The 18,842-nt window shown below is 37.4% G+C and overlaps 1 protein-coding gene and 1 long non-coding RNA gene across 8 annotated transcripts in view; one reads left to right on the forward strand and one right to left on the reverse strand.

Annotated features, from left to right (window-relative positions):
• Nucleotides 1-18,842, reverse strand: part of UBR5 (ubiquitin protein ligase E3 component n-recognin 5) — a 137,438-nt gene that overhangs the window by 56,382 nt on the left and 62,214 nt on the right. For all 7 annotated transcript variants that reach the window (XM_060611046.3, XM_060611048.2, XM_060611047.2 and 4 more), the window contains exons 10-20: nt 12,783-12,899; nt 12,592-12,702; nt 11,619-11,773; nt 10,728-10,845; nt 7,217-7,401; nt 4,397-4,506; nt 3,450-3,562; nt 1,932-2,075; nt 1,724-1,835; nt 1,057-1,211; nt 614-811 (exon numbers count right to left, since the gene is read on the reverse strand). In XM_060611046.3, coding sequence (XP_060467029.1) covers nt 614-811; nt 1,057-1,211; nt 1,724-1,835; nt 1,932-2,075; nt 3,450-3,562; nt 4,397-4,506; nt 7,217-7,401; nt 10,728-10,845; nt 11,619-11,773; nt 12,592-12,702; nt 12,783-12,899 — 1,518 coding nt within the window. The remainder of the gene's footprint in view (nt 1-613; nt 812-1,056; nt 1,212-1,723; nt 1,836-1,931; nt 2,076-3,449; nt 3,563-4,396; nt 4,507-7,216; nt 7,402-10,727; nt 10,846-11,618; nt 11,774-12,591; nt 12,703-12,782; nt 12,900-18,842) is intronic.
• Nucleotides 9,166-18,504, forward strand: LOC144615018 (uncharacterized). Its single transcript, XR_013553340.2, has 4 exons — nt 9,166-9,526; nt 13,407-13,557; nt 14,340-14,452; nt 18,392-18,504. It is a non-coding gene; the product is annotated as an uncharacterized LOC144615018 (long non-coding RNA).

Below are 18,842 nucleotides of genomic sequence, written 5' to 3' on the forward strand. Positions count from 1 at the left end.
ATCCATTCCCTCTTCTTCATTTCCAAGAGTTCAAGCTTACTTTGTTTCTTCATCTGGTCTCTACACTTCTGTTCTCCACCCACTGCTAATCCTTTTTTAAAAAGCCAGTTTAAAATCCTTCTCCTAGCTTTTAGGGGGAAGCTCACACCCCTTAGGTTAGCACACAGGTACCCCAGTGCCTTTCTCCAGTCTTTGCACTTGCCACTCACTTGACCCATATAAGCCCTACCTTCTGTTTATATCAACAATGTACGTGGTCTTCCAAAACATTAAGATTCACAAAGACTTGGCACCAAGGATAACATTTCCCGCCCTCATCTTGTGTCTAGGAGACCCCTGACTATTCAAAGCTGTGTTCAGGCATTGCCTCCTATGAGAAGCCTTCTCTATAGTCACAGTCTGATTGATATCCCTCCCTTTTGTGCTCCTACAGCACTGTGCACGCCTTAACTCAAACACTTACACTGCCATCTACGGTTCACTCATCTCTCGTCTTAATAAACTACTACCATCTATAGAGAAGGGTCAACAAATAATCTATTTGATTGGTTTCCCTAGTTTCTAGCAGTATCATGTGAATTAAAATGTCAAGTAGTTTCAAAAGTCAAGTTACCTCCACAGCCATGATGATAATAGCAGCTTTCTTTTTGATTGTTGAATTGGCAGGAAGATTTATTAAAGAATGTACGCCCATTCCAAGACTACTAATAGGTGGAAGATCAAGCCAATCAGGATCCCTTATTCCTCCCATGCAATCTTTGGCCATGGGGTAGATAGTACCATTTCCATCTCGAAGAATAATAGGAGACTCCTATAATAGAGGGAAAATAATAAAATCTGGCTCCCAATCAAAAATGGATCTTTGATTTTTACAACAGGTATATTTATTTTCATATTAGATTATGCTAACCAAATAAGAAACCCAGTATTAATTGTACTTGGTATTCTAAATTCTTCAGTAGTTTAATAACAAGCAAATTAGAGCCCAACTTTAGGCTTTACAAAAATGCCAATGTTGTCCCATCAGTTTTCACAAGCAAAAGTAAGCCTCAGTACCTGTCCAGCAGTGAAAATGGCTACATTCCTCTCATTCTGGCCAAGGAAAGCAATGCTGCTTGTAGGGAAATTATTTTCCTGTTCTGCTTTTCCTGTCGCAAGATCAAAGATACAATACCGTACCCAATTCCCAGTCTTCAAAACAGCATGCACACCTTCAGAAACACATAAATGTAAAAAAAAAATTTATGCATCTTTAATAACCTCCAGTAAGTACCTGCCAAATTTTAACATCTCTGATCACATGTGAAATGTAGATTTATCTCATTCCATAACATTATACACAAGGAACAAAACTTCCAAACACCCCAAATCACTTATTTTATGCACTTTTTTTTTTTAAGTATATTCATTTATTTTTTGGGGGGGGGGGGGGGAAGGAGGGAGGGAGGGAGGGAGGGAGGGAGGGAGGGAGAGAGAGAGAGAGAGAGAGAGAGAGAGAGAGAGAGAGAGAGAATATCAATCCCAAGCAGGCTCCACATTGTCAGCATAGAGCACGATGCAGGGCTCTATCTCATGAGCTCTGAGATCAGGAACTGCACTGAAATCAAAAGTCAGACGCTTAACCAACTGAGCCACCCAGGCAGCTCCTAGCCTACACCCATTTACTACACAAATATTAATAGGATATAAAGTATGCCAGGTGAAAATGTTACAAAATCTTTACCTTTGGAATCCACATTCACTGCCAATATTTCTGTTTTTTCAGGTATACAAAGCTTTTTAGGAGTCCTTTGGAAACAGTCAGGAACTTTTGGTGTCCCGCCAGTTTTGACAACCTGCATGACACAAAAGGAACTTTGCTCTCAGAAACCATAACACACTCAAGTAGTCAGTGCCAACATTTACCTGCTGAGTGATCCCTCTACACCTACCTGCAGTTCATCAATTCTAAGTAACCTACAATCCTGCAGGAGAGAAGAAGGGTCAGCATCTGATCCAGAGCTGCTCTGACAGTTTGTGTTATTGGATGTTCCTGGAAATTTTACAGCAACATAGGCACCATCCACTTTTAGCACCTGGAAGTACAAGTAAATATGCTGAATATTACCACCGACTTATATGAAATTAATATGCAAATTATGTTCACTTAACTAATTTAATACTGAAGGCATTTAATTTCTTCTATTTCTTTAATGATCACCAAGTTATAAAATTAACCTGAACTGGGGGGGGGGGGGGTGTGACCTAAACAGACTCACCAAAGCTTTATTGTTGATGTTTGTATCTGAGACTTATTTTCTAAAGAAAAACTGACCCACGTAGCCAGCGCTTACAGTCTTTGGGATGTTTAGCAATCAGCTATAAAAATTAAGTATAACCCATGAAATGCTCCCCCAAAAAAGCTTATTATGCTTTTTACTAGTTTAGAGCCCCGCTGTGTGAAAGAACTTTTGTGACAATGATAATGTCCCGTATCTGCACTGCCCAATATGGTAACCAATATTAGCATAAGTGGCTATGAAGCACCTGAAATGGAGCTGATGTGACTGAGGAGCTAACTTTTTATGCTATTCAATTTTAATAAATTAGCCACATATATAGCTAGTGGCTACCATTTTGAACAGCACGGGTAGGGAGTCAGCAATGTACAGAAAGATGAGCACAGGACTTGAAACCAGAATACTTGAGTCCTACCTATGCTACTAACTGCTTCTGATTTTGAGCCAGTGTGATCTTCTCAGAAGAAACACCTGCCCATAAGCTACAGTTCTATTTTGAGAATCAAATGGAATCATGTATGAGAAAGGCCTTTGTAAACTGCAGGGCGCAGCATATCTACTCTTTCCCTAAAGTACAAATGAAGGACCATCAATTCAGAAACAAATGAGCAATCAGAAAAACCTTTACTTTGCAGATATAGTTCCATTTTGTTTTTCAGTATGTGTGGAGAGAAAGGTGAAACTGCATTTTAGCTGATGGACTCTACCCACTTGGGTTTCTTAGAAAGCAAGAAACCCTCTCCAGAAAGAAGGGAAAAGAAACTGGAAGTGACTTGAAGACAGTAAGATTTCTAAATGTCAAGGGAAGTTGTTAAGTGTTATGGAAGAGGATCTCTCTCTCCTTCAGAACTCTGATAGTTCCAAAAAATGGACTGCATCAAAAAGTAATATAATCTCTGCAATTTTTCTGCAAACCTAAAATTCTTCCAAAATAACACTTAAAAAAAAAAAGGCAATATATCACCATAAATACTCAAGAAGAGGCCTCATAATCATCTATTCATCTTTAGGGAACAGAAGCTATCTGCAACAGGCTAAGGGCTCACTAAAGGTGAGGAATGGAGCAGCTCTGAGGAAAGGGCTGATGAACACTCACCAACCATAAATTCTTGGATACCCAATACTGTTCTAGTTCTGGTAGTAACTAACTCTTAGACGTTTTGAACAAACCTTGCCAACAGGAACATTCTTAACATCTTCCACAAAAACGACTTCCCGAAGAGACCACTGCTCTTCGTTCACCTTTTCTTCCTCTTTCGGGGCAGGGGTGGACCGTCGTCGTTCTTAGACAACAACAAAATGGTAAGTACCAAAAAGAAAATGTGAAAGAGACTTTATAGATTTCATCTAAATATATGAAAAAAGATCATTTGTAAAGGGATACATAACTGAGATATCTAAGTAACAATTCTGTGAACTACCACTTTATGAATTGACGTTTTATGACCAATTTCCACTTCAAATGACTTAGTAGCAAAAATCACGTCTGTTAATGCCTAATGATATTAACACTGCTGCAAACACACAAATTAGAAATAAAAAACTTATTTTGAACCCTTAAAATTAGAGTTATCTGATGAAGGTTAAAAAAAAAAAAAAAAAAAGGCCTGTTGGTCTGTTTTTAAAACTATCATGTAATTATTAAGTTTCAACTTCCTCAAGGGCAAAGCAAATACACTATAAAATAAATTTATTTTGAGGACCGTTCAAAAAACTCCTTAAATCCAATGTGCAGTAGTGAGTCTAGGTTTATAAATTCTGCAAATTCTGAGCACAAGTTGGGACCAAGCCATAACCAATTTATAATAAAAACAGTCTCCACAAAGGTGGGAAAATATTCTAATTAGTGGCAGTTATTTCCCACTATCACTGCAATGCATTTTACAAATTATAAACTCAATAGAACTCTAAAAAACAACAGGAATAGGCAACACTGTAAATACTATTTTTTCATTTAAATAAAACTGCTCATACACATAAAATCTAACTATTAGAAACAAAATTTATACAAAAAAATACTGAAAATGGTAGAAGTTGCCTCAAATCATAAACAGACTGCACCCAGCTCTCTGCCTGGGACCTTACTTTGACCAACGTACACTACACATAAAACTTACTATATGGCATTGATGCGCTGCTGGCGATTGAGGACGCGTCACTGCACGTGGAGGCCGGAGATGGCGGGGGACCCATTTCCGTTTTCACTGGTTCCTGCTTACTTTCAGGCCTGAGATTAGAAATAAGATTCTCAATATTAGGAAAATGAAATATTAGAACTTGTCAGGTGGTTTATTTTTTAGAATCAAGTTTATTCTTATAAGGGAATGAAATATTAAAACTTGTACAAAATGGTCTATTTCTAGGACTCCAGGTACTGAAAAAGGTACATGGTGCATACTTCAAATTCTTAGTAATATTTTTAAAAGAAAGGAAAGAAAACTACACCATATAAAGCTATCAACAACTTTGAACAATGATTCAGATAAGCTTTATCTATGAATAACAACAAAAACTACACTCAATTATTACAAGCTCTTGAGCAAACAAGTTTCACACTTCAGTAAACCCTGACTTGGACATAGCAATTTAATTGAGAAATGGTAAAGGAAAATAAATAAAATACCAACTAGATCTATCATTAATTTCTTAAGAGTTCAAAGAAGGAACTCAACTCGCATGGTTTACAAAAATTTATTCTTGAACCATCTGATGAAGAACCATCACCTGTTATAACCTAACTGAGAAATTACAGAATAAACTATCCTTTGTCACTGAATTCTTTCATTATACCTAGGAAGATAACTACAGTCAGCAACTATACAATATTCTACAGATGGTTAAATATATATATATATATATATATATATATATATATATATATATACACACACACACACATATATATCTTAGTCCTTAAAAGGCAGAAGTCAATTTTTAGTCAGAAAAGTCACCTATTACTAAGAAATCTGTTATAAATATTGTTATCAAGGCCATCATCTTAACCCCCTCGTCTATTATCCCCACCAGGAATTTCACCTGAGTTTAGAAACAGTCCACAGTAAACCAGTATCATTTTCACCAGCATCTTGGCGAAGTGCTTAGTACAAGTACACGTGAACACTCATGGCTGCTCTGCAAATCTTGTGATGGTGGAAACAGGCTGATACTGACTCATCACTAGCATGCCATTAAAGTGAACGCATCTCAACACTTAGCAAAGAAGAGTCTTTCACATGAAAATGACTATGTTCTTAACACTAAATTTCAATAAGCTCTTTTACTAAGTTTATTCATATAGATGGCAAATTTCAAGGAAGATACTGAAAAACTTTATAAATTACACGATTCCAGTAGCATATTCTATGTGTTAAATATAAACTCATTTATATTTGTGCACATCAAAAACATTTCAATCACTCTTTACAGAATTTCATAAAAAATGAAAATGTGTTTTGTCACTTTTATTTTTAGGATAAAAATCAATGTAATTACAGAGGAAGTCTATAAATCTATTATGTATAACAAGACAGGGACAGTGAGAGAGAGATCACGACAACAAAGCAAAAAAGCCTTAATTTGGCATAAATTACAGTAGCGTTGCTTTATTAAAGAGTATTTGTTTAACTTATTTAGTAGTCATCCATTTTTTTAATTTTAATTAACTTATTTTAAATTCAAGTTAGTTAACACACAGTATAGTCTTGGTTTCAGGAACAGAACCCAGTGATTCATTCATTAGTGTAACACCCAGTGCTCATCCCAACAGGTACCCTCCTTAATGCCCATCACTCGTTTAGCCCATTCCCCCACCCACCTCCCCTCCAGCAACCCTGTTTGTTCTCTGTCTTTACAAGTCTCTTATGGTTTGCCTCCCTATGTTTTTATCTTATTTTTCCTTCCCTTTCCCTATGTTCACCTGTTGGGTTTCTTAAATTCCACTTATGAGTGAAATCATACGATATTTGTCTTTCTCTGACAGTAATCCCTGTGTTTTCTTAATTACAACTTGCATTTTTAACATTAAGAGAAATAGCAAAAAAGGTAGTAAATTTACAATCATTACACTCATTTGAGCAAACAAATTTCAGCATTGTAAAAACCTAAATGTATAGTACAATTCCCATTTCTTTTTAATGCCTGTTAAATTAAAAAAAAAAAAAAAAAAAAAGACACCAAAATATTAAAATGTTGTTTCTGGAATGTGATGCTATTACTCATCTATGTTTCTATAATGGTTACATATTTTTATAAGATTAAGAAAAAAAAGTTACTTATAAACTTTATTAAAGGTTTGAAGTTCATGTACCAAACAACCAAATTACACCACACACAAATACTTATAGATGCTTCTAAAAGTACAGGTGTTAAGTAACTATATACTTGACTCCCAAACAGTAAGCCAGCCTCTGTATGCGGGCTCCACACAAGTCAGTGGTAACTCTGTTCACATACCCCTCCACCCCGAAAGTCTGCAAATCCTTTACAGAACTTCCCTCTCCAGAATGTTAACTTATAAAATCCTTTCAAGGATCAGGATGCAGTTAAGACATTAGGTAGAAATTAAGATAATTACACAGGGAGAGAGGAGGGCAAAGATGGCCTGATAGAGATAAGGCTAAACATATTCTTCTTCCACACAGTAATGGCAAAGGACACACTCTAATGACAAAACAAAGATATCAAAAGAGAACGCTATATATGGTCATTCTAGCTGCTGAACATCAAGAACAACTATAATATACAAATATTAACCAAGTGGCAAACAGTAAATTTTACCAATTCCTTGCAAAACTTCTGGGCATCTTCACAAGACCTCACCACGGTAGCAATTTTCTAGGTCACTGCACACCTCTAAGTCTGCCTTGACTACCCCTCTCATATACATAGCAAACTAGAAACTGGTGTAAAATCACGATTCATTACAGTACAGTACTTACTTAGCTTCAGTAGTTTTGCTAGCTTTGTCCATGCTTTTCAAGCTCTCTGGAGATCTTAGTTGAAATCTACAGCTATCATTCATATTCCAAACTGACTCCATTAAGACACCAACTTTAGGAATCCCAGCACTAATTGAAAATGCAACTGCTCCAGCATGATAAAGAGGATTATTCCTTAAGCACACCTAGCAAACAAAAGAAAAATCATCAAGATGACATTTTCAAAACTAGAAGAGTTGTTCCAAATGCATAAAAATACAACACATAAAAGTATTATTTCCTAGGTTTTTCCAAAAACAATCTTACACAATCAAATAAGGCTCTTAAAGCATTGTCTTAAAAGCATTATCTCTATCAAGAATTTGTTCCCAAAATTAAGGAGCAGTAATTATTTTAGCACATTTGTTAAAAAAAAAAAAAACTTTAAAATTTCATGCAAAAGGGCTGCCTAGGTGGCTCAGTCAGTTAAGTGACTGACTCCTGACTTCAACTCAGATCATGATCTCACAGCTCGTGAGATCGATGTGAGTTCTGCGCTAACAGTGCAGAGCCTGCAGAATTGAATCCCTGCTTGGGATTCTCTCTCTCCCTCTCTCTCTCTCTCTCTCTGCCCCTCCCTGGCTCACATGCACATGCTCTCTCTCAAAATAAACATTAAAAAAAAAAAATTCATACAACCTAACAAATTTCATGCAACAAATATCCTGACCATTCTGCTATAAAGAAACAGAATAGAAATAGCAAAGAACTTTTTTTAAAGATTGTCATTAAAAAAATAACAAAATAATTACACATTCTGTCAGTTTCTTAACATCTGAAATGACTTTCCTAATTCACGATGCTATGTATTATACAGGCTCTATAAACTTCATCTCTCTGGGGGTTTCTTTCCCCCAGAAGACTTGTTTTCTACAAACCAAAAGCTTCACTGGATAACAGAAGTTTTCTCTTACATTAAAAAAGAGTGTGTTGACGTCAATGTTAGAAGTTAACTGAGTGCAGGAGTAAATAACCTGCAACTTCTCACTGCTGAGGAGCTCCCTCAGGTCATATACTCTGAAAGCAATAACCTGCAAGGTGGCACCGTCAAACACACCAAGAATAGCTCCAAATGAGAGAGAAAGATTATTTCTGGACATCTCTTTTGAGTTCTCCAACAGCTCAATCTCATGGACATTCTGTTCAGTCACCCAGTAATGAAGTATATTATGTTGTCCTTGACAGTGGCACATATGAAGATCATGTGGTGGTTTATAATTAACTGTAAGTGACACAGAAGACACTGATACATTTGAGTAGTATCACAACTGGAAATCCTGGAGCAGAGTTGCAGTTCCATCAGATAGTTATGTGTCACTAAATATAGATCTGTGGCTTAGAATGTACAGTTCATGAAGAGCTGACTTCTGGAAAAAGGTATGTCCTGCTGAGCTGTGACTTAAAGGGAAGTTTCACCCACAAATTTTCAGAGAAGACTGGTGAAAGCTTACAGTCTGAAAGAGGATCAATAAGAAAGAAGGCTGTATTTTAAAGAGAAATGTGGTAAGATTAGAAGATAGGAGGTTATTTATTAGGGCCTTCTTATAAAAAATAAATCACCTTAAAGACAAGGTGGTGTGTATTTGGGGTCCAGCATATAACGAGACGTGTCAATGGATAACTGCTAAATACATCATTCTCAACATTATGATCTCAGAGTGTAGGTGTAGCTGATAATTCTAAGTAATCAACAGTTAACACACGAAGGCTTTCCTTATTCTGTGGCTATGACTATCTTAAATCTCTAGTTTTCCACAGCTTTAAAATAAAATCTTAGTTCTATACCAAAATATTTTAATATACCTATCTCTTAGCAATTTAGTTCCAAGCTATTTCGTTTAAAAATTTTCTTCAGTGCACCTTTTAAGTGTTTTTTTCTGCTCTCTCTCTCTGTAGCAACATCATCCTCCATGCTAATAAGGCAAATGCGAGGATATCTTGCTATTGAGTGACTCCAGTGGACAAGGAACTTTAAGAACAACAGAAATCAGTAATTGGACTAACCAGGAAAAGGGGAGCTCTTTGAAGCTCCTGTCCAAAACAACTGAAATAAATAATGAAGGCTGAAGAAGAATATTCAAAATAATGGGTAATCACTAAACACTTCCCAATTGGGAGGCCAAGCAAGAAATAAGTCAGAATAAGACAACCATGACTAGGACCAAACAACGACGACGACAAGAACAACAAGAACAACAACAACAACAACAACAACAACAACAACAACAACAACAATAACAACAACAACAAAGAGGCACAAACACAAAACGGGTATGTATAAGCTGGGTTTTGTTGAAAAGTAACAACTGAAGTAGTAACTCTTTAAGCACTTTATAATCCCTTGCACTTAGACAAATGGTAGTTTTTATTACACGATGTGTCATCTTGCACTCTGAATTTTTCTTTTCCTTATCACTACAAGGTGGGATAACTTATATCTTGTATTTCCTAGATCTTACAAAATAGTCATTGTAGTGCTTGCTAGAATATACACCAATTTTTATCCTCAAGATAAACTATCCTCAAGATAATGAATGAAAAGAACAACAGTTCTCAAACTATTCTGGTATCAGAGCCCTTTTTCCCTGTTAAATATTACTGAGGACCCAAAAATATTTTGTTTATTTGGGTCCTATCTAGCTGGTATTTAATGTATTAGTAATTAAAATTGAGAAATTTTTAAATACTTCACAGTAATAAATGTCATGTTAATATAAACAATTTTATAAAAAACTGGTTTTCAAAAAAAACAGCAAGAAAAATGGCACTGTTAACATTTTTGCAAATCTCTTAATGTTTGATTTAATGGAAGACAGTTCGATTCCCACGTCTGCTTCCACATTCAATCTGTTGTGATAGTTACTTAGACTAAAGTGTATGCAGACAATTCAGCTTCACAGATATGTAAATGGAAAGAAAAGAAAGGGCTCTGCAGACTCCCTGAAAGAATGGAGGAGCCAGAAGTCCTTGAACCAACCACAATTTGATCCACTGAGGTATTAGAAAAATCACCTTCTATAACATAGAAGCCTAAAATCGTCTCAGAGTGGAATCCATCTCTGGTGGAAACAGATCTGAGGAAGCCTCCTGCCCTATGCTGACAACATCCCCAAGAGCAGGATCTTTCAAAACTGCCTGGCTGTTTATCACCTGGGATGCTTGTTAACATAATCAACCCGAGGCCTTACCACCAGACAAACTGAAGGAACATCCCAGGAGCTCCACACTCTTGCATTCAAGTACCAAATGATTCTTAAAATTAGGCAAATCCGGAAACCCTGCCCCATAAGGAAACCTACTGTGACACTGGGGCAGAATCTCCATGTCACTCAACTATTGAATAAAAAAGCATATACATGCTATTGGAACCTGGTCCTTCAAATAACATTCATTTATAAAACTGCTTAGAAGGGAATTAATTAAAGAGGAAGAAAGTGATTTTGAAGAGTAACAACGTCCCCTAATCACTTACCTGGGTACCCACAGTGATGTTCGGCATTGAAGAAATACCAGCACTAGATTTGGGCTTTTTATTTTTGGCTCTAGCCTTCTCTAACATTTTTTTCCTTTGACTAAAAGGGACTACACCCCTGAAAAGAAAGAGTATAAATTGGTCAAGCAAGCAGCAAAGAAGCCTATTAATCTGAAATTACATAATATTTTTGCTTGTTGTATTTACAACTTATTCTTAATCATAACTTGCGCATAGCTTTAATACATAACTGGTCCTGTTTTTATTAAACCTTTAGGGATTAAATTTTTATAGAAAATCGATCACCTGAAATTTTCTTCCAAATAATTTTATTTCATTAGTAGATTCCCCTACATATTATTTCTGCCAATGTAGATTTACTAAACTCCTTAAAACACAACAGAAAAAATACATTTTAAAGTCAATAGTAAAGGGATAAAGGAAGACACAAAATATACATCCAATGAAATACTGTAATTATATTTTATATTTAATTATATTTTAAGTAATACTGTTAAATGAAAAAGCATAAAAAATACCCGATAGCCTAGGTTCCCAATTATGTAAAAGCAAAGTACCTATTTATGTATAGGAAAGAAAGATTTAAAATACTTCCAAATGCTAACAGTAGTTACCTTCAGGTTGCAGGATGATAGGTAATTTTTGTTTCCACTTTATACTTTTGTAAAATTCCATAATTACAGTCACTAAAGTATGTGTTACTTTTATAAGTTTTTTTAATGTTACTTTGTTCCAAAGTGAAATTTCCCTCTCTACAAAGCATTATCTTTTGACCAACCTTCTCAAGTTGGTATTCCACTTCTCAAAGCACCTATCTATGCACATAAAAGCATTCACTGATAAGGAATTCCCCCTCCCTGTGTTACTCACCACCAATATAAATTGTTCTCTAGCTGGGCACAGGTGTAAAGGGCACAGCAATGTAAAGAAACAATCCGTTCACCTTGAAGTTCTGAGTAAGTCTGTGCAGTGTGCTCTAATTTAGAAGCCACAGAACTTAAAGTTTCATCTACCCATGTAGCAACCTAAAAAGTAAAATATTAGAGGCTTAAATAAATAAGAAAGGACTGTGGTCAAAACTAGGAAACAACATACATACTCTACGGACTGCAATTCTAAAATGTTTTGAGCTAAATGCCAGAAAAATAAGTAATTCAGAAAAGGCTCTTAATTAAGAATCTAAAATACTTTCCTTACACAAATAAATTGAAGTAGCAGCTATTGAAATGATCGTCTAAAGCCATCTCAAAGAAATTAATCAAAAGTAAACATTTGCTACAACAATTTTAAAAAGTATTTAGTGACTCTAGGGGCATCTGGGTGGCTCAATAAATTAAGCGTCCAACTCTTGATTTGGGCTCAGGTCATGATCTCAGTTTCATGAGTTTCATGATCTCACAGTTTCATGCACTGACAGCACAGGGCCTGCTTGAGTTCTCCCTCTCTCTCTGCCCCTCCCCCATGCTCGCTCTCTCTCAAAATAAATACATAAACTAAAAAAAAAAAAAAAAAATTTTTAGTGACTCTAAAGCCAAAGAGAATCCAAGGCAAAATACCCACATACTTCCCCAATCCATCTCGGACAGCTTTTGTTAGCACTTATCTCAAATATTTTGTCCTTCCCTTAAGGGAAAAAGCCACCTCTAAAGTTGGATTATAATATAGGGATAAACCAGCAACAAAAAGATTATATACTGGATTACTCTCTTTAGGCTTGAGATGCTTTGAAGTTGTGGATTTAGAAAGACAGAAAATTAGAAGATGGAAAAGGGGCAGAGGGAGAGGAAGAAAACCAAGAACTGAAGCATGAAATGTTTCTCAACGAATGCAAAGTATTTCCTACCTTGTTATTTTCTGTAGCTACAGTTGCTCTTATGCTATTTGCAGACAGCAGGACTATCTTTTCATTGGTTAGCCCCAGAAATGTTGCTCGTGGATGATGCAGTGAAGGATTCTTAGAAAGCACAAGAAAAATGATCACTATTTTGTATGTTGATATATAGAACCATTCGATGAAAGCTTAATATAAAATACCTGTGCATTTCTGTAAGGCTCAGATTCACTCCACTTCCACTGATAAAGTTCTCCTTTACTGCTGACAGCCAGAAGCTCAGAATATAGAGCCCCAATACAGATGAACTTTGTTCCATCCTATAAAGTAAAAAATAATACAGTAGTGTAAGTACAACTGGCCAAACCTAATCACTTTAATCACTTCATTAAATCGGGATTAATTCAGTAAACATATAAACCACAGCTGTGCAAAGTCTTCAGCACAGCCTGTAAGGCCCTTCGTAATGCAGCCCTGGCTTCCTCTGTGAAATCACTGTCCTTCAGTCACACAGGCCTTCTTCCAGCTCCTAGACCATGTCCGCAGGATCCTGTCATGTCCTTGGTATTCTCTTGCCTTGTTTCTCAGTGACTCAATCCCTATCCTTAATCAATTCTGCTCAAATGAAGCCTCTGACCACACTACCTACAAAACCACCACTGTCATATTCCACCTCCTTACTCTGCTTTCTTTGTAGATGATAGCATTTCACAACTATACTACATTATGATAGTAATAGTATATTCACAATACTGTATTACTCATTTACGGTCTATTCACTTGGATATAAGCTTTGTCTTGTTCACCACTGTATCCCCATTTTTTAGAACAGTGCACATGGTAGGTGATATAAATGTGCCAAATAAATGAAGAAAACAATAAGCTGAAGCTGGAAAAATCAAGTGTCAAGACAGAAGACTCCTTCTCTCTAGACTTTTCCAAGCTGCTGAAACAAACGTCTACGTTGTTTTTTTTAAGGTGAGAGTTCATTTAGTTTTAAGGTGATGCACATGCCAGGTGTTAAATGCAATTAAATTCTAAAAATCTTTGACAATAAATGTAAATGAACAGTATCAATAATTTTTTTATGTTTATTTATTTTGAGAGCGAGAGAGCAAGAGCAGGGGAGGGGCAGAGAGAGAAAAAGAGTGAGCGAGTGAGTGAATGAGAGAATCTCAAGCAGGCTCCACACTCTTAGAGCAGAGACTGACACAGGCTCAAACCCGTGAACCATGAGATCATGACCTGAGCTGAACCCAAGAGTCAGACCATCAACAGACTAAGCCACTCAGGTGCCCCAGTATCAGTATTATTTTTAACATAATGTTAATATGATCAGAGTCATGAAGCTACCCAGAAATCACATGGCAAAACTTGCCATTAAGAGATTTTTGGTTGTACTTTTGCTACTGGTCTAAGCACTGCTTCTCTTTGGAATTCTGGCTCTGGAGTATGCTAAACTAATGGTGTCATTTTGCTTTTCTGTCAAATTCCAATCTTATTTGGTCAGATGGGTTACACTGGTCAGCTAAAGCCTGTAAAGTCTGCCACGATTTATAATGTAACTACAGGTTATGCTGCAGAGGTGTACCGAAAGAACCCAAATTTTAATCTTCTATTTTACCAATACCAATCACCCCTATTGTCAAGTCACTTCCACAGAGGGATAGGAGAAACCAAATTCGAAACTCTGCAAGTTACCAATTCCTCTCTTATCCTTCGCCAAGCGTATCTGAAAACCTGTGTCTACTCTCTCCAAGGTGGCTGCATCAAATCCTAACATCTCTACCTCACATTTCCTTCTCCTCCCTTCAGTTAAAGGATGATGGAATCAAGCCAAGTGAGCCCCAAACCTGGATCCAACACCTATCAAGTATGTGACTCTGGGTAAGTTTTATAACTTCTCTGAACCCCCTTTCTTTACCTCTAACGTGGGTTTAATAATATATATGGGGGGAGAATAAAAGCCAAAAGACAGTAACATATATAAAGTAGACAGCACACAGCCCAGCACAAATTAGTGCTCAAATTCAACTATGATTACTCTGCCCCCAACTTCACCTTCTACTTACCCAGAAAAGCACAAGCTTGCTGAATATTCCTACTTCTAGATTTAACAAAAAAAAACACCATTCTCCTCTCCCCCCCACCTTCATCTCAGAGAAAGAACTGTCCTTCTCTCTTATTTAAGGGTAACCCCCACACACAGGATGTAACACTCTCTCATAACCCCAACAATCAACCAAACTAATCCTTCCTTCAATCCTACTCATGGTAAAGTGAATTGCTTGGCATGTTTCACCTTACCAGCTTTCACTCAGAGGTACAACTACACCTCGAACAGTCATATCAATGCCCCATGCATTTAATTAGCCCATCTTCTCTTTAAACTCTTCAAACCATTTGACCCTGTTCATCTGTTCTGGAATTTCTCCTGTCCCTATTCATAGGTCACTATTCCCTATTGGTCTTTCTTCTTTTTTCATGGCTATTTTCTTCATCTCCCTCATACCACCATCCACTCCCTGCCCCAGATTCCATCCACCCTGTTCCTTTATTCAAATATGCTCCACCCTCAGCCTGACAGCAGCCATTGGGGCATCATGCTTATTAAACATGTACATCTCCTACCTCCAAACTAACCTGTTGCAAGAGTTGTCTACTGGATGTCGTAAAGCACCCTAACATCTACAAAATAAATTCATCATCTCCTCCAAAGCTGCATATCCTTTGCAGTTGCTCTCTCCATGAATGACATCCACCACCCACCCTGTAACAGGAGAGACATGAAAACCTGGGCCCTCCCATCACCTCCTCTTCTTCTCTCTTAACAATGTAGTGACTAGTCAACCAGTACTGCCTTTGCCTCAAATTCCTTAGATTCTTCCCTTCCTCTATCTCCACTGCCATTACTTTAGTTGAGATGCTCCTAATTCCCTTCCATGACAATTCTATCAGTCTCTGAACAGACTCCAGATTTTTCCTATTCCTATCTTTCTCCTACAATGCCAAGAGCCTTCACCTCATAAAAAAACAAACAGAACCCCATGGACCCCATCATGTCACTTCTCTAAGAACTCTGTTCCTAGTGACTGCAGACCGTCTTAACCCCGTGGCAAGTTGCCGGGGGGCACTCACAGTCTTGCTCCATCTTGCTCTTCTCTACTCCCTACCCACACTGGCTTTCTCATTGTTCCATAACCACACTGTGCCCTTTCCTGACTCTAGGCCCATGCTTGATATGCTTGGAATGCCTCTGCATCTTAGTCACTGCCTCCTTAACCTTAAAAATGCTGCTCAGATATCATCTCCTGTGTGAAGTCTCTACCAAATGTCTCAGGTGGCATTAGTCATTCTCCACTGTGAAACTCTAAGCACTGTATTCACACCTTCAAGTCTACCACTGATCACACACTGTGAACACATTATACTGTATGTGAATGTATGTCTTCCCCACTGAGAGGGGCCATATCATACTCACTTCTACATTCCCAAAGGCCAGCTTGGCACATGGTACACAGTAAGAACACTCTTATAACTGAATGAATAGATGAATTTTAACTTCTCCAAGTAAAATGCCTTGCCAGAGCAATACAATCCTGAACAAATCATCCCTATAGCAAGAACATGGCGCACAAAGCCTCTCAGAAGTGACTTTACCTATATCCTCCAAGACAGACCAACGTTCCCCAGGGTAAGTCCTGAATGAACTAACTGAATGCCAAAGGCACTGAAAATCCATTACGGACAAATGTGGAAAATGTGTGTGTCCAACCAAAGGAAGATGATGGAATAATCACCTATCGCTTCTTGCCCGATTTAGATTTGTTATGTGAAGAAATACGAAACAATCAAACAACAGAAAAGAACAGTATTTTAGCTCACTCATTTTATAACGTCATAGAAAACATTGTTTTTATTGTATTTATGAAATAACAATGGCTGCCTCTGAGCAAGTTAGGGCCTACTTCAACCCAACTGGAAAAAGTAGATGTGCATGTTTCCTGAAAGATCAGTACTCTGTAGCCCTATTTTTTTTTTTTTTAACAAAAATCAAGTCACTAAAAGTTGAAGCTGCTCAATAAGTTTGCAACTGTCTGAATAACAAGAAATAACTGAACTGAGGCCATCAATCAAACTAGAAATGTCTCCCCAAAAGGAGATGGAAATCTGCCAAAAATGATAGAAATTATGTAGGGGCCAAAACTGAAAAGAAAAAAACAAAAAAAAGGCATGTAGTCCAGCAGCAGTGTAAATTCCTGCTCACCACATCTATATTTAGTGACTTCTATTTTGAAAACGTTGGCCTTTCTATTCCTATATTTCTCCCATAAAACTTGGTTTTCATCTTTTTAAAAAAATGTTCCATCAGCCAACACTACCTCTCCCAGGACGTACCAGCACCAACAGCAACATTATCACATATTATGCCTGAAGTGGATGGAACATAACCAAGGGTTACAACGTGCAATTTGATCAACTTTAGTTATTCACACTTCATTTCTCTTTGCCTATCCACTTTCCCTAGTCTCCTTATGCCTGCCTTCGTTTCCTTTCTATGACAACTTCTCCTTTTAAATTATGTTTGGGACACATTTAGCTAATTCTTAACAGGTACTTACTACCTGCAACATCCAAGTGTCAATAACACAACAACAACAAAGACCTCTCCCCACTGAACTTGCCCTTCTAGAACCCTGAAGGTGAAGCAATATGATCAACAAGTTTGGTCAACTGGTTCCAACAGTGAGGCTGCTCAAATAGCTTAAGTAAGGAACCAAATGTCATGGCCTATTTGCTCTCAACACCATTCAAACAAACGGAGAATCACATGCAACTCTGCAGTTCAAAAGACCAATGTGAATATATTTTCTTTATTTCTTAGGCCATATGAAAACAGGTCCACGACAGTAAGGGAAGGGACTGCAAATTAACATCACTGACTTGCTCCATCAGTTTGTTTCTTCACCACCCACGACACAACTCTCACCACACTCTTCTCCAACAACTTGCTTAAAAATAAAGGATATGTGCGTGCTTTAAACTGAAAGCATTATGGGGCACAAAGCAAAGTTTTTATGTTCAGTTTCAGCAGATTTACTCAGCATGGATTTCTGTGTAATTACTCCTCCTTCTCCCTCCCACGTCTGTTATTCCCTCTTATCCGTGCATTCTCTTGGTAACAGTGTTTCGTGACTATAGCTGCATCTTTTTTCCCTTATAAGTCACCTTAGATTCTTGTTGGAAGTAAGCTGGCATATATATATATATATATATATATATATATATATATATATATATATATATATATAGCTGCATTTTACATGTAGACATTCAGCACATAGAATTAAATTTCTAGTCTGAGAAAAGTAAATTTCAGAACTGAGAAGTGAAATGAAGCTATGTGAGATAATCAGCTAATGGGAAGATTGCATCCTCTTACCAAAGTAACTGAATTATCACAGCTACTTCCAGAAATATAAAGTACAAAAAGCAAACAGGAGGAAGGACAGGAATGAGGGACAGTGGTATGCTGGGGAGGGAGGGAGGAATGATGGATGAAGAGGCAGGGCAGCATAATAAAAAAGTTGACATTCTGGGGTAAAACTATACAGAAACCAGTATAGATTTGGCTGGTTCAACTGTGAACATGAGGAACTTGGACTTAGAGGCCCTCCCTCCATCTCTCCCTTAGGTAGGTACAGACAACCCATTAATTTTTTATTATGCTACATTATTATAGCAATAAAATGTTTTCATTTCTTGCATTTTTAGCCAAGGCAGACAATGGACATGGTCGTATCTCTTTCAGCTTGTGCTCAACTCTGTACCAGCAGAGAATCCAGCGCTCAAAATCCTTACTGCCACATGGACCCACTTGGAATACCCAAACGCTGCCGCTGGGGTCTCACCCGTCCATGACTTACAGAAACTGTTCTCTTTGTAGAACAAAGACCCTTTGTTCTCCTTGTTCTTTACACTTTATATATAATGGGTCATCTAATTCTCGTGACAATCTCACAAGGCAAAACCCATTATTATCCTCATCTTATACATGAGAAACAAAGGCCCAGAGAGGTTAAAGGTCTTAACCAAGGCCACACAGCTAGTAAGTGGCAGGGCCAGGATATGAACTCCAGCAATCTGACTCCAGAGTCCATACTCAGCAATCACTCTGGCCTCCTAGGATTCCCCAAAGCCGCCTGTACCGAATTCTATAATGGTACTTACTCCAAAGCATTAATATCATTGTTCTGCCTTCT

Source organism: Panthera onca, chromosome F2 (assembly GCF_046562875.1).
Source record: "Panthera onca isolate mPanOnc1 chromosome F2, mPanOnc1 haplotype 2, whole genome shotgun sequence".
Taxonomy (NCBI): domain Eukaryota; kingdom Metazoa; phylum Chordata; class Mammalia; order Carnivora; family Felidae; genus Panthera; species Panthera onca.